At 44.2% G+C, this 16,475-nt stretch overlaps 1 protein-coding gene across 8 annotated transcripts in view; it reads right to left on the bottom strand.

Annotated features, from left to right (window-relative positions):
• Rbfox1 (RNA binding fox-1 homolog 1) overlaps window positions 1-16,475 on the bottom strand; it is a 365,001-nt gene that overhangs the window by 175,399 nt on the left and 173,127 nt on the right. For 6 of the 8 annotated variants that reach the window (XM_038326053.1, XM_038326056.1, XM_038326057.1 and 3 more), the window contains exon 2: window positions 3,585-3,824. In XM_038326053.1, coding sequence (XP_038181981.1) covers window positions 3,585-3,824 — 240 coding nt within the window. Of the gene's footprint in view, window positions 1-3,584; window positions 3,825-16,475 lie in introns of those variants that run through there. The other 2 variants (XM_038326060.1, XM_038326061.1) reach the window with 1 other exon arrangement.

Below are 16,475 nucleotides of genomic sequence, written 5' to 3'. Positions count from 1 at the left end.
CAGCCCACCACATAAGCATGTTCTCTAAACTTGGGAATTCCCTGCCTTCAAATAGTCTAAGAATTTTCAGCAGTATATTCCTGGCACATTTGCCCAAATTCAGAATCACCCCCCTTTCCAAACACCACCCTTTAGTTAGAGTGGAAAATGAAGAGCACACAGATTAAGAAAACGGGGGTCTTAAGAAAGAGCCTGCCTCAGTGTCTGCTTTGGAACCAAGGTGTCTCTACCTCTAGCACACCTATTCTGCCTTCTCCTCCATGTGGAAATTGATATGCTTACTTGTGTTCACATTAGTTTCCTTTTCTGTTGAGCTAACATGGAGAACAACCCAGATATCTGTGCATAAGTCAATGAAGAAGCAAGCTGAGGGATGTCCGTGCAATGAAGTGGTATTCAGCAATACAAAGAAGTGAGCTACTTATACAACCATCTTCATGAAATGAAAGACGATCAGCAGAAGACCTGATCACACCATGCTGACTACACTGATATGCACACTGGAAGCCAGGTATGTAGTGGGGGGAGGAGGCCAGTTGGATGCCTAGGAACGAGGCCAAGAAAGAGAACATGAGGGTAATAAAGGTGAAGGAAAAATTACAGGTGATTATATTTTTGTTACTTTTAATATTGGTTAAAGTTCTATGCATGTGTTCATTGGTACAAGTGGATCAAGCGTGCACTTTCCAGACATGTATATTGTATGCACATTATGCATTTAAAACGTTGCAAAAGCATTAGTTTCCCCTTTCCTCTTATGCCTGTTCCCTAATCTGAATGCAGCTTCATTTCTTTCTCTTTCAAGCATGCTGTTGCCCCTCCCCCATGTACCTTTTCTTTGTCTTAGGTCTTGTCTTCTGTGTCCCTTAGAGATATCTTTCCCTTGTTTAAATTAGTGAACTCAAATAAACCAGCCTATGAACTTTTTGTGTATTTTTTCCTCTATTGATATCGTCCTTCTTTTCTCATTGTCCCCACTGCTTAAGATGTGGGGAACCCCTCCCTGGTACCTGGATTTCTGACTCCCAGTCTTCTCACTCCTCTCTCCACTCAGGTTTGGCTCGTGGCCTTCCTGCATTGTCTCTTCACCTTCTAGTCTATCCTGTACTTGACCTCTGACCCTCCTAGGGTTTCTTTCTACCACTGTACCCCCACCCAAAGTCATTCTTCTAGGCCTTCACTGACACCTGTACTGCCAAGTCAGCAATGTAGAGTTCAGGCCCTGGGTTCCCACGGTCTTCTGGTTCTCTTTATAATCTGATACCCAGTTTCTGTCATTCAGTAGCTTCTCTTATTCTAACCCTCACCATCTCAGAGTTATTATTAAATATTATTATCATTATTAATTATTATTGTCTTAATAATTATTGTCTAATTCAGAATTTTGTAAGTTCTAAAACAATATACTCAGGCCCTACAATCCCTGATTGTCACAAAACTATAAACAGATGACAAACAGGCATCCCCTGTTCTCCTTTTGCCTATTTTCTGTTACATTCAGTTGCTCCACACGGTTGCAGGTGTAAATAGCTCCGCCCTCTGCATTGCTGAGGACTAGTCCATTGGATTGATGCACTACAAGTTGTTTATCTGTGGGCAACTATTTGAGTTTTCCATGCTGCATCCCTAGCTACCATCTCACAACATGACCACGTCACAACCTGGCTAAGCCAGAAAACCAATCTAATGTACACATCCCCAAGGCAGGCCAGCCAATACCAAGGGGTGATACTGAATAGGAAGAAGGGCCCCAAAGGGCTTTAGCAGTTGAATATATCACTTACTCGTCTCCTCTGCACAGAACAGAATACCAATGTCAATGAACCTTGGCAAGATTAAGCACAAATGAAAGAAGCCAGACACCAGAGGCCTTGTATTATAGGACTCTAGACTGTGAGACAGGCCCATAAGAGGCAAATCTAAACAAGTTAGAAAATACACTGGAGGTTGTCAGCCTACCAGGGAAACAGGAATGGCAGAGGATGGGGGTAGAGAATGGGGGATGGGTATGGAATTTGCTTGTGAGGAGATAAAAAAATGTTCTAGAACCAGCTGGTGGGGATGTCTGCAGTCCCTGGGAATGTATAATGCCTCCAAATTTTGTACACTGGACATTAATTATGAGTGATATGTACATTTTATAGAAATAATAAAAAGGGTGGAGACAATAGAAAGTTTCACAGTCTATGCTACATTTAGTATCTTCAAAATAGAGATAGATACAAAGACAAGCAGCAAAATTACCCAGTGATTTTCCTAGACCTCACAATTGTGTCATGTGCCCAAGACACGTGTGTGCAGTGTCAGGATTCTGGGTTTTCAGGATCCTGAGGGTGGAAGGAAGAGGCGAGGTAGCACTGCTTTACACCCTTGTGTGTGTCTATGTCTCTAAGGGATCTTGCAGAAGGAGTTTCCCTGATGTGGCTTACACAGGGTTATGGATCCTTAATTATTGTAGGTGGTCCACAGATGAGCACCATCTAATATCAATGCAGTTACTGGAGTCCACAGTCATCCTACCCCACTATACTAGTTTCCACTAGGGTGGTGATAAAGCTGTGTCATCTGTTTTCTGATTTGTTTGCTTAATCCTAACCCAGCAATTCCATCTTTTTGTTTATACGCTTAAGGTCCAACAGGTTTCCTACCCAACTAATATTCTCTCACATCTATCCCTTCCTTATGTGCCAGCAACAAACTCCCACAGACTACAGCTAGACGGTATAGCTTAGCTGGAAGAGCGCTTGCCTAGCATGCACCAAGCCCAGGGTTCCGTTCTTAGCACTGCAGAAACTGGACATGGTAGTGCACCCCTGCAACCCCAGCGCTTTAGAGGTACAGGGAGAAGGATCAGAGGTTCAAGCTCATTTTTACTGTACAGGAAGCTGCGGACCATCCCGGATTAGTTGACATGATCCAATGAACAAGCAACACATCACAAACTAAGGACACATCAATATATTATAGACGAGTCTCAAATGTACTCACCCAAGAATGAATATGGCTGGCCTGCAAACGGACCCACGCTTTGTTTTAAAGTCAATAAACATGTTCTAAAATCAAATTTTGGCAACGGTTACACTGCTGTGTAAATGTTCCTAAAATCGGCAAAGCATACACTTAAAATAAATAAATTTGCTATATCTAAGTTATGTGTCCAAGTTGTGTTTTTTGTTGTCTCTTGTTTTGCAGTGCTGAAGACAAAACCCAAGAACCTGGACATGATAAACAAGTGCTCTGTCTTTGAACTCCTTCTCCAGACCCCCACATTTCCACGAAATGGTTTTAAAGTACGCATTCTACTGCGATAGCATTCTGGAGAACGCATCACTTTAGAGACAGGAAAATAGATGCCTGCACCCGGCTACAAATAAATTCAGCAAACAGAAACATGCTCTAATAGGGAAGGATATCCAGTCACTAAGGAAATCTTTGGGAAGCTGGTAGTATAAGGAAAAAATTCCGAGCTGCTTTGCTTGATAAAATCCCCAGCACACCGGGTACACGGTCCGCTAGCAGCTGCAGGGTTGCTGCAAGGGCTCAAGGACAACACTGTCCAGGTCCAGGATGCAGAGTCCACTTACTGTGGCGGTGCCGGAGACGGTCTGCGCGCTTGTATCAGCGCTCTGCTCCGAGTGCGTCTGTGTAGGAGGATACAGGTTTAGTGTGTGGTCGGGGACGGTGGTCTGGCCGGTGTACTCTGGCGCGGGATGGGGATGAGGGGCCGTGTATTCTGCGGGGATGCCATTCTGAGGTGGAGCGAACTGGGCTGAGGCATAAGGCTGAGCCATTGTGTCGGGGGCGGCCGCTGCTTCCTGATTACCCTGAGAGAGAGGGGAAAAGGGAGAGGGGGAAAGAGAACACCATTAGTACTCTGTAAAGAGAACAGTTCTCCAGAGTCCAGGGACTCGAGTAATAGTACACTTTCTAGGGTCCAGTGATGACCCCCCCAGCCCAAGAGAGACCACCCCAGCTAACTCTCAGGAGCAAATACAGCCATCGTTATTTTTGATCTATGGAGGCACACAAGGATGAAGTCACTTTCCCCAAGATGTCCAGTCTAACTTGCTGAGACTGTATGATCTGTCCACCACTGGCTGAAACTACAATCATTGAATTAGACTGTAGGGTCCACCCACCACTGGATGAGACCATAGAAGCTGCCCAGCACTGGCAGATTCTTTTTGTTTCATCTCAATTTTGGAAGAACTTAACATTGTGTTATCTAAGGTGACAGTGGAGTTCCAATTTGGTACCGTGCCAAGAACAACCAAACTGCTTGAGTGTGTACTTGAGAGAAACATTTGGACTTCTCCAATTATTAGGGCTTTGGAAGGGCCCTGGTAAAGATCTTGCTGGTGTGAGTGTGTGTGTGTGTGTGTGTGTGTGTGTGTGTGAATGTGGTACTGTTGTTTGCATATCTGTGATAAAATGAAAACTTAAGTCTTAATTTAGAGATCCCCTGTGATGGTCCTACTTTCCCCCTTTTAGATGCTGGGTTTAACTCTTAAATCTCATTATCAATGCCCCCCATCCTGTCTTTTAATATATATATACATATATATTTTTTACAGGGCATTATATAACAATTCACCCTTCAGTTATAGCCTAAACATGCGGTATGGTAATTACAGTCACGTCAAAAGAATTTAAAAAAACCCTGAATTCAAATGTTTCCATTTCTGGAAACATCTCCCTCCCTCCACTTCCACCCCCATAACTCCAACTTCCTTCACACACTCTGCACACACATATGCAGAACACATAAGAAGCTGTAGTCCAGAGGTCTAAAACTTCATAGTCTCCAGAGATAAAACTGTACAGTCAAAAAGAAAGAAAGGGGGGAGAGAAGGAGGGCAAGAAGGAAGGGACGGAAGGAAGGAAGGAAGGAAGGAAGGAAGGAAGGCAGGCAATTAAACTCAGCAATTAGTGGCCTCTCCCATTTTCTATGGACAGTTCCATGTGACTTTGATCCCCCTGCAAGAATTGCAGGGCACAAGCATCTGTATGTGCACCAACAAGAGACCTCAACCTCTGCTACAGTCACTTGTGCAAGGCACAAATACAGAGCCCATGCTTTTGTTAGAGCAGGCCCTTAACTGTGTGGTATTGAAGACGGAACACGTAATAGACACAAGCTTAGCATATGTTTAAAGACTTTTACAAGGAATGCATGTCCACCAGTTTTTTCTTCCTCCATAATAGATCCAATATCTGTTTCACTGAGGGTAAAAAGGGGCATCCTCGTTTCTGTTCTGACCCTTTTCCTATAGCACTGGGGGCAGCAGTAGGTGGGCCCTGGCTGAAGTTGGTTGGCTACAAAGGAGCATCAAACCCCAGAAGAGGACAGTGACTGTCGCTGGGACTCATATTGTATACTTAATTCTTCAAAGATATTTTCCATTCTGGTAGACACTGTCCCTCTGCTCATGCTGTGCAGAAATGGCTATACTCTGTCCTTGGTGGTCTCTGAGCGACCACCAGAGTCAGCCACATGACATCAGCCGCCAGTTCCAGTGTTGGCTCAGGGCCATTGATTTAGCTAACACTTCAGTTTTCTTTCTAGTCTTACCAATGAGTTCTTGTCAGCCTAGGACATAGTTATAGAATGTGAGCATCTTTCTTTCCTCTGTGATACAGTAGCCGAAATAATTGAAAACTTTAGAAATAGTGTAAGCCTGGGGCTGCCAAGGAGTGCCATTGAAAGGGAATTGCCTGCAGGTGGTTACACAGAGCAAAATGGTGCCAAGGAGCTGGGCAAAACAGAGGAAACTCTCAAGGCTTGGTGTCATCATGTCAAGATTAAAGCTAACTGCATGCGTAGTTGGGAACAGTGCTGTTTGACTTACAAAAGGTGATATATATTCTCTTTTTCAAAGCTTTCCTAAGCAACCGTTAACATAGAAGTGTACGCATTTAACGGGCACAACCTGATGTTTTTATACACATAGACAATGTGAAAAAAAGCTGCTCCAGATAATCAGCCCCCAATACCTCTGTGCAGTCACCATTTGCCCACATGCCTGTGTGCTTACGTATTCTTGAGGAGATTTCCCTTAAGGTACATCTTCCTAAAACCATGCATGACAATTATTTTGGGGGGCATTTCAGAGACAGGTTTCTCCATAGCTTTGGAGCCTGTCCTGGAACTAGCTCTTGTAGACCAGGCTGGTCTCAAACTCACAGAGATCCGCCTGACTCTGCCTCCCGAGTGCTGGGATTAAAGGCGTGCGCCACCCTTGCCGGACACCACGCATGAGGTTTTGAACCATTATCTCCATTCAGCATTTTATTTCCCCAGAACAGCTTCATTGTGCATAACTCAAACTTTTAAAATCATATTTTAAAATCACATTTCCCCCTTTCTTTGTTCCTCTTTTTTTGTGGTAACTGATGAAACTCAGGGCCTCATGCGCTGTAGTCAAATGCTCAAGCACTGAGCTCTACCCCCCCTCTCTCCTTTGACTTTCCATTTTTGAGACAGGGTTTCATTCCACAAAGTCGTCCAGGTAGACCTTGTACTTGCCACTCTCCTACCTCAGTCTGCTGAGTAGCTGAGGTTACAGATATGAGCCCTCAGGCTCAGTGATTGTGCCACCTTTTTGGTGGTTTTCTGTCCCTTAAGATGCAAAGGACACAATGTGACGTGTGTGTGTGTGTGTGTGTGTGTGTGTGTGTATGTGTGTGTGCACATGCGTGCGCGCCCATCCTGTGCTGTTTTGTTACGGAACCTAAGTACTTTTCTTTTTGGGGAGGACCCTAGAACCTAGCCTACAGAGGCCAGCTTGGCAAACAACTAGTAGAGCAACCCTGCGCCACTGTTGATTTTTGTTAATAAAGCTTCATTGGGACATAATCCAATAAATGGGCTCATTTGTTTAACAAATTGCCTATGCTGCTTTTGTACAGCAAGCACAGAGTTGGTGTGTTGTGACAGAGACCATACAACCCTCACAGTCTAAACTGTCTGGACCTGGGTAGGAAAATCTTTCCAGCAGGGATTGCAGAATAGCATCAGACATGGAGAACCCAACTAAGCAATCACTATTGAGCATAGAATTTGGGCAGGAGATGAGTCTAACAGCCACATAGGAGGAGAAGAAAGGGCAGATATTCTGTCTCAGCAAAGGAGGGGTAATCGTCGGCTGCTCCTTGACTTGGCAACGGTGAATAAGTTAGAATCCCTCTTCTGCAATTTTCTTCACTTCATTAGATTTGTGATTGTAAACTTAAATGGACACACACATACACATGACACCACCCCCAACACACACACACACACACACACACACACACACACACACACACACACACATGACACCACACACACCCACAAGGCACAGACCATGCCTTTTACTCATTGGTGCTTAGGGCACAAGCTGAGCAACATCGTCCTTCACCTCCAGCTTGGTACTTAATGTCAATAGTTCAAGGCAATGACAGGAGACATTTTTGGCTGTCACAGCCTAGGAAGGCTGTGCTATTAGCATTCAGTTCTTAGACACCAGTGATCCTGCCAAATCCCAGTAATGCACAAACTCTCAAAGGACTAGCCATGGGGTCCAAAGGCTAATAATGCTGATGTCAAGAGTTCTTGCTTTGCATGTACTAGAGCCTTACCTAGTCTACTTAACTTAGTTGTCAGAAATGTTTCTCAGTCCATTTAGAACTGAGAAAAAAATCATGCAAGATCCAGGACACAGACCATTTATGGGAAAGCAAGAAGCAGAACTAAGACCCATTTCTGCTTTCATTTGTGAGAGAATCATCTGCTGTAGAGGTCAGTTCAGTTTGTAAATGACCACACCCCTCTCTGTAACATATATCTTGGAACTCAAACTTATTTTGCCTCCTCTGATGGGGAGGTCAGGTGCCGAGGTACAGGATGCAGGATACCAATAATTCTGTTTGCCAGATGCAGAAGGTGACCCTGGATACTTGGTGGCATAGCAGTATGGGAAACTTGAGTGCCAGCTCAAGTTTGAGGCCTATCTCCAGAGTACCCGGAGCCTGGCATAAGAAAGGCAAGGACCAGCTAAGGTCCCTCGAGCCAGAGCAGCAAAATCTCTCAAGATCTGCACTGCTCTAGCAGACAAAGGTGTCAAGCTCTGAGGACCAGTTCCGTGAGACTCAAGTGGACAAAAGCTAGCTTGTTCAGGTACACTGGGGCTCTGCATTGTATCTTGTACCTGGAGGTCTTAAACAGATGTTGGCAGGACCCCCTACAGTTACTTATTAACACCGACAGCTGCTCCGGAGAGACCCTAATTAATATTCCCAACATTTGCACTTTAGGCTAATTACAGCTAATATTTAATTAAGAACATTGTACTTCCTATGGAATATTTTTCACCTTCAAATGACTTGAGAGATGTCTTTGTTCCCTCCCTAGTGATGCTCCTAGGTTCTCAGCTTAGGTTGAAATAAATTTCCTTAGAAAATTACACAAATGGCAAGGGCACCCTTTCTGCTTTAGGTGAGGACAAATTCCATATATGTGAACCAGATCCTGGTAGAAGGCTAAAGTCGCTCTCCTGTGTGTGATGGTGACAGGTAAAATATTGAGAGTGTTCTGGGTGGGCATTCACTGGCAGAAGCTGCCTCTTCTATGCATGTGCCATGCCTCCACTTTCCCCTAAATAAATGGAGCGGTGAGAGAGCTCCAGCTATCTGCAGAGTCAGACTGCTGGTGGGGGTCCCTCCTTTATGGGGAGGTGATTCTGCTTCGCAAGGATCCCCCACAAGCACCAACCGAGCACTCCAAGAGCCTGTGCAAACTTCACACCCAGTTTCCTCTGCCAAGACATTCTTAGGGTGCTGCTAAATATAAGGAAAGGGGGAGCAGGTGGAAAGAGGTCGGGATCTCTCGTGTCTTAAAACCCACGATGCTGCAGAGGAGAGCTGTGTGGAAGCGTGGAATAAATAGAGCCTCCGAGGGTAAGTGTCGAGGAAATTTCCTTATCCTTATAGCTCAAACTTCTCCATTAATCAGATCAAGTCAGAAGCTGCTCAATGACATGGAGTCCAGTGTTGTCCAGGATGTTCCACGGGGTTTCTTACACTTGTTTACTAAGAGCAAAGGGATTTTTAAGATGCAAACAAATCTTATTCCTTAAAGAAAAAAAAACAATCCCCAAAAGTCATTTCAATTTAAGTGTTTTACTGAAGCATGAAATAGAGAGAATATTATTGCTATTTTAAGTCAGTGTAATCTATTTAGCTTCATGTATGCACACACTCAGAGCCACGTCTCAAATACAGAGTCCTTACACTGGCACCGGAAACAATCGATGCCATCTCTGGGGTGGACACAGGAGATGAGTCCCGTTCTTGTTCTCCTTACCACCTCTCCACCCTGCCCCAGATAGTCTTTCAGTTGGGCACCACTCGGAGTGGTTTAGTAGAGCTCTTCTTAGAGGAACACAAGATCAAACAGCGGCAGCCAGGCTGACTTTGCAAAAGATGTCATCTTGAAAACTAATGCAGAGCGCATTTTAACCAAAAAACAAGCATAGTCCTTCTGTGGCAAGAGAAGGAAAGGTGCTTGACTGCATAGCTGCCAAGGGAGACCGGAAAATAACCAAGTGTTTCCCTGCAGGAAGAGGTGTGTATGTTTGTGAGTGTGCATGTGTGTGCGTATAGGTGCTTGTGTGTGTGTGTATGAATGTGCATGTGTGTGCACATGTTTATGTGTGCATGTGTGTGTTTTCTTCAGCTTTTACAGTCAAACTCCCTTCCTGGGGTACTTTTGCCTCCTACTTCTTACCCTAAGTCCCTCTCCTGGATTACTCCAGTTCTTAGAATGAAGTACACAGGAATCGTCAAGAATTAATAAGCCTGATGATTACACATGCCCACATGGCCAAGGAAAACACCTGCTGTTCCCAAGACACCCTCCCCCCGACAAGACAAGCACATACTGAGGTAAGCTCTTGAGGAGCGAGCCTATCCCCAGTGGCTGCTTGCAGCTTTCAGCCTTGCTGACAGTTTGTTTTACTTGAGTTCAGCAACCTGGTCTGCTCTGATCTACTTCTTTGGCAGGAAACTGCACATTCAGAGAAAGCCTCTTGTGCTGAGCTGAACCGGGCTAAAACACATCATGCCCCAGGGGCAATAAAACAAAGAGGCAAAATGACACCATTAACCTGCTGGTCCTAGGACAAGCATAGATTCATGCAAAGAACACCTCTTTCCCCACCCCCATGTATATATTCACACACACACACACACACACACACACACACACACACACACACACTCCACAATACTCCTGTCCTTTTTCCAGGCATAATGCAAGATGAAAATTGTCTCCCAGAAATACCAGGCTTAACACTGAAAAACACAAGGCAAAAGCTTCTGCTCCATCCAAATCACAGTTTCAATTGAAAATTCAAAATACCTGCTGCACCATGCTGCATGCTCTCTCCTCCATAAACTTAGCAGCTGTTCTAATCCCACACCACGGAGCATCTGCCTAAAGCAAGCCTCGATGAGGAGCAAGGGTATACAGGCTGGGCACTGTAAGAATGATCGGGGTGTTGGCGGAGGGGGAGCTGAGGCTGCCTGGCTGACCTCCCCCTCAACATCTGACTGCATCCAAAACCAGCCCCAGATGGGACTCTTCTGCAAGGGAGGCCTTGCCCATCAATCACAGCTAGCTCCTCCTCTGGCTGCTGCTCTGGGTTTCAGAGTGCACCACTGAGCAGATGATTATGTAGTGGAAGGGAAAACACACACACACACACACACACACACACACACGCACACGCACACGCACACACACACACATACACAGCTCCACTACACTAATAGCTATTTAAAAAACATTAGAAATGCTATTCTATGCATAGCCTGGAGCTGGAATTTTTCATTACTAAACTAAATATATGATATGCAAAGTTATAAAATCCACTGGGGAGCTTGCTACTATCTTACTTCATTTTCTGAGAAAGGAAGGAGGAATGTTTGGGGGATACAGGGAGAGCGATAGAAGGAGAATGAAGGCGGCTCAAAGAGATCAAGAGATAATCACAGGTAAATTAAAAAATGCCATAATTACCATAATGGGGCTGGGGAGATCATACGGCCAGTAAAGCACGCATCTTGCAAGCATGAGGACTGGGCTTTATTTCCCTGGAAACCATGCTAAAAAAAAAAAAAAAAAAAAAAAAAAAAAAAAAAAAAAAAAAAAAAAAAAAAACCCAACATGGTGGTGGGTGCTTGTAATCTTAGTGCTGTGGAGGCAGGTAGAGGTAGACCCTTTGGTTTCTGGGTTTCTTGGTTTCATGCCTAGCCAGTGTTCTTCTAGGCTAATGAGAGATCAATCTGTCTTAATAAATAAGGTGAAGAGTACCCAAGCAATGACAGTTAAAGTTGTCTTTTGGTATATACCATGGGAGCATAAATGCACACATGCCCAAGTACGGTTCCCCCTCATGTTCCTCTACACACACAAGCATATGTATATGCATGTTACACACTGGCATTTGCATGCCCATATACAAACACATGCACACAAATATAGCAGAAGAACATGTGAAATATTTATGATACAAACGTGATTAATCATAAATTAATCCTAAAATAAGGTCACCAGTGGTTGCTGAGCAGACTCTTGGCAGACTGGCTGCGTACTGTGAGTTAAGCTGCCACCACTGGATGCCTCCCCTGGCTTCTGTGAAATGGGAAAACAGCTCAATGTATTATTGTGAAGAGAAAAGTATTTTAAACATTAAAATTGAAATTGAAATCAAGGAAAGAAGAGCCCAGGATGAGGCTCATGTGGTACATGAAATTATCAGATATTTTACTCATGTGCCAAGCAATGGCCTGAGTTGCAACATGGTCCCTATTCCTGTCCCATACAACTTAGATAAGAACTCAGTGTATCGACATGCTCTCAGTGAAGGAACCCACAGGACTCCAAAGCCCAGTGACCATGCATGTGTGAGGAACAGCACAGGGATCTTGCTGCCTCCTTTGCCTCTCCTGTCTCTGTCTGTCTCATTGTTTGATCTTCTCTTCCAATGAGTAAAGATGAATGTCGTCATGTAAAACATTCACTCCTGCAGTCTCAAAGCCAACTTCAATGTCCAAACCAGACCCTTTGTTTAAAGCTGAAGATACTTGGCTCTTCCTTCTTTATTAAAACCGGAACAATCAGAGTGAAACGTCAAAACAATGTCAGTCATATTTGGCCATGTCTTTCTTGTTCATCGAAGGAGTGGTTTCAAGGGTCCCCTGCACCTCTGTGTGGATAGCTACATAGCTGTGGAATGAGCTCCTGCGTGAATGGAGGAAGTGGACGGGGATTCTGAGGTGACTGCACTTGTAATTAAATGATATTAGGGAGCAGGTGAGGGGCAAGAAAGCCTGGAAGACTTCAGCCTTCCTGTCGTTCTTGTGTACTAATTCAGGAAAGCCTTTGATGATCGATAACTTTGTTTTTTAAGTCCCTAGTTATCTAGCACTGGAAAGAAAAGTCTAAGATAAAAATCATTCTTGCTGTTCTTACATTGCCAACCATACCCTGGTCTAAGCCAATACACTAGCAGTCAGGGTTAAACCAGCAGCACTCAGGGGCCTTATAGGATATGCTGGCTATTCTCTCTGAACTGCTTACTCTAGAGAACCCAGGTCTGGCCTTGCCATATACAGTTCAGCGACTCCTGCCAAGAGCCAAGTATTCCTTGTTCTTACTGACCACTACAATGCCAAACTTCTGTCCTCCAAGCTGGGAAAGGAGCAGGGAGTCCAATGTGGACCACCTCCCTGAGAATGATAAAGAGAATTCTCAAAAATCATAACTATAACTACTAAACATAGTAACCAAAGAAAGTAGCAAATGACTGGTTGAATCAATCAACAAACTAGTAATCACTGTCCTGGGGTCATCAGGAACTAGGGGATTCTTTCCAAATCATCAAATCTCAAAGGTCTGGAGCAAAGCTGATATCTCAGAACCACAGAGGGTGAGACCCTTGCCAAGCACTGTCACGGGTCTCCCCAAACATGCTGGTTCATGGTACTAAGAGAAGATAGGTTGCATCTTTCAAACTGTGGGTGTGATACCTTGTATTATAAAACCTATGAATGGGGGCATCACACTGACATGTGTGTGCTCATTCATAGACAGATGCAGACATCAGAGGTCTATGTCAGAAGCATCTTCCTCTCTTGTTCCCCACCTTAGTTTTTAAGAGAAGACTTCCCATTGATCCTACAGCTCTTGCTTTGGCTGTATTCGCTGGCCAATAAGCTCCTGGGATCAACCAAATGCCAGATGTGGATCACGTGCCTATAGCCCCAGTGTTTGTGTGGGTATTTGGGATCCGAACTCCCATCCTCAGGCATCTAGAGCACTTTATCTACAGATCCAAATCCCTAGCAGCCCCTGCCCATTTTTTTTGAGCATTAAGTGAACCATACATTGTTTAAAATACTGTTGACAGACTATTCAACAAAAACGTTGCCTACATCACCTCATGGGATTTGAACTCAATATGTGTGTTTGGTGGTCCCCATTTTTAAGAGACATAAAGGTGTTCATGCTCAGAAAATCAGTAAGCGAAGGTTACCCAGCCTTTCAGACTCATTTATGCTTCATTTTTAGGTAGTCAGAAAAAAATCCAAAGCTAACCTCCACTTGGGCAACATACAAAATTTAGTTCCCTAATTCTTCCAACTTGTGGAAAAGCACCTCTTAAACTGAGAGCTGGGACGCTGCCCTTAGGTCAAGAGTTCACAGCAAACCAGCACAAGGACAACAATAATCCATACCACAGACTCCGAGGAAAGCAATTTGTTTCTGCTCGCTTCCCCAGCCTCTACGTGGAAGCTCGAGAGGACAGAAGCCATCTCGCCACGGCTGACAAACACCAGCCCCAGAAACACAAACCGCCTGAGTGGGCGGCAGACTTGCAAAGATGAGGTGTCATGTTTGCCAAATTTTCCAGCCCGATTTTTCCATTTGGAGTTACAGAAGGCGATGTAGAGGTTGTTTCTCTCCACTTTTTAAAAGTTAGCAATCATCAAATATTTATGGCACTCTGCTCAAATCAAGAACCTAGCGAAGGTTGCTGAGGAGGTGCTATTTCCAAAGGGGAAAGGATTAGCGGGGTCATGGGGAAGTGAAACTCCAGCCAGGAGCATTAAGCTCCTAGGAGGGAGGGAGTCCCATCTTGCTCTCCACTGTCCCAGGGCACAGGGGACCCAGTCTTTGCTTGGAGAAACCGGCAGTCCGGTAATCGTGGTTACTAGGAGGCCTTGGGCTCAAACTGTTAAGTTCCCTGAGCTTAAGAATCTCTCTCCTTTGTGCTTTCATACCTGTTGCCTGAAGCTTCTTAGGGTGTGACAAGCACACATCCATACACGAACAGACACATGCAGGCACACTTAAAATGTTTACCTGATTGAGAGATAAGTCCTGCTTCTGTCTCTCTGCACAGAGACGTTCTCTGACTATTGAGTACCGAGATCCTGGCCACCACCGCCCACCACTGCTCTGCACTGGTGAATAATGGTCCACATTGGAATTACCCACTGTAGGACTATGGGATGTCTTGTCCCAAAAAGAGAGAATATACACTGGATCTCTCTACAACCCACAAGCTACCTGTGTGAACTACTGTCTCTGACGAACAGAGCTAACAGGCAGAAGCTGCAATGCTTGAATACTGCCCTACACGATACCTGACCTCATTTTCACAAGAGCTCTGTGAGTGAACAGTCTTAGTCCACCCAGTCTCCGACACGAAGTTAAGGCTAATGTTCTACAGTGATGCACCCAAACTCCACCCACACATCCCTCTGTTACCTACAGTTGACCTCTGTGCACTCAGACTAGGGATGACATGTTCATGGATAGCTTTGGAACTACCCAACTGAAAGTACTTTTAAAACCTGGAAAATGTCTCTAATATCCAAGGTGAGGTTGGAGGTTACCAAAAAGTCATAGAATTTTATTCCTACCATCTTGAACTCCAGGTAGCTAATAAGGCTGCTGCTGACAGTGATGCTGCTAAGGGTATTAGTAGTGATATAATTAGAAGGATATTTTCACCATATATATGCTTGCCGTTGTGATAAATGATCTAAAGATGTCACTCTTTGGATGCAACCCACAGTTCCATGGTATGGGTACAGACATTACCTCAATTGTATAGATACCACACAAGTTATCATGAGGCCACTGCAAAAGTGTGAGATAACATTTGATCCAATATAATTCTGGTCCCAGAGCTTAACCTTATAACAGTTATTATTTTGAATGTTTTATTTTCAAATTAGTACACAGAAACAGAAAGTTCTAAAGCAAAATTGAGGAAGGTTGTTCTTGGAAGCCTCCACTCACTGTTCTCTGGGAACCTTCTCGACACTTGGGCACACTGTCTGAACCAGGAAAAGGAGTTGGTACAGTCATTTCTTTACACTACTGCAGATGTTACTCCCCTTATGTGGCAGAAAGTTCAGCAGCTCTGACTAGTCTACCATCAGCTCCATCATGCCATCACCACCTACCTCTGAGTGACAGGTACATCAGCCCGCCACCATTATGAATAGAGTCATGTGGACACAACGGCAGATGAACACACAGGAAGTAGAATTTTGTAAATAAACATTGGAGAAAAAGTTTTCATAAGGGAAGGGACAGAAAAATTCTATTTACAAATGTTTATTTAGTTATCATTAGTGTGTACATATATGAATTGTGGGAGCACATGTGCCGTGGTGTGCATGTGCTGGTCAGAAGACAACAGTGTGGATTCATTCTCTCCTCTCCCTTCCTTTGGGTTCCAAGGGAGCATCTTAAACTTGCTTTGATCAGCAGGCTTCCATAGCAAGTGCTTTCACCTGCTAAGTCATCTTGCTGCTCTGATAAATGGACTTTAAATAATAATTCAGTAAGAATTGTTCTGTCCTGGATAGGAAGGACATAGCAGTTTTAAAAAGATTTCACAATCTACTTATTTTCACTCCCCCACCTCTGCCACCACAGCCTTCACCACCCCCATCACAACCACAACCTCAACATCAGTGCCAATTCCCTGTTCAAGATGAAACGACCTCGGCCATTGCTCATTTTGCCATAGTGAATTTTTCCTCCTTCAGAAGCTTGTTTAAAGTTACCCTGAAGATATGATTTGGGACAGCAACAATGTCACCTACACCTTCGTAGCGAATAACATTTTGTGGATGTGACATATAGTTTTTTATTAAGACAGAAGGGCAGCATTGAGGTAAAGCGAGTAGCCTAGGATGATGAAGGCACAACTGTGGGTACTATTGACTATTAAGTCACCAAGAAATCATCACATATCTGTCCGCAGATTGGGATGGTTGAGACCTTAAGTCACACTGCTGAACTAGAACTATATACCTTATCCCCATTGGGATGATGAAATAGATAATGAGCTGTTTCATCAAAGGAGAAAACAGACATTGCAAATACAATAAACACATGGCTCCTTTCAGAT

Source organism: Arvicola amphibius, chromosome 4, assembly GCF_903992535.2.
Source record: "Arvicola amphibius chromosome 4, mArvAmp1.2, whole genome shotgun sequence".
NCBI lineage: Eukaryota > Metazoa > Chordata > Mammalia > Rodentia > Cricetidae > Arvicola > Arvicola amphibius.
This window is presented reverse-complemented; position numbering and strand designations above follow the sequence as displayed.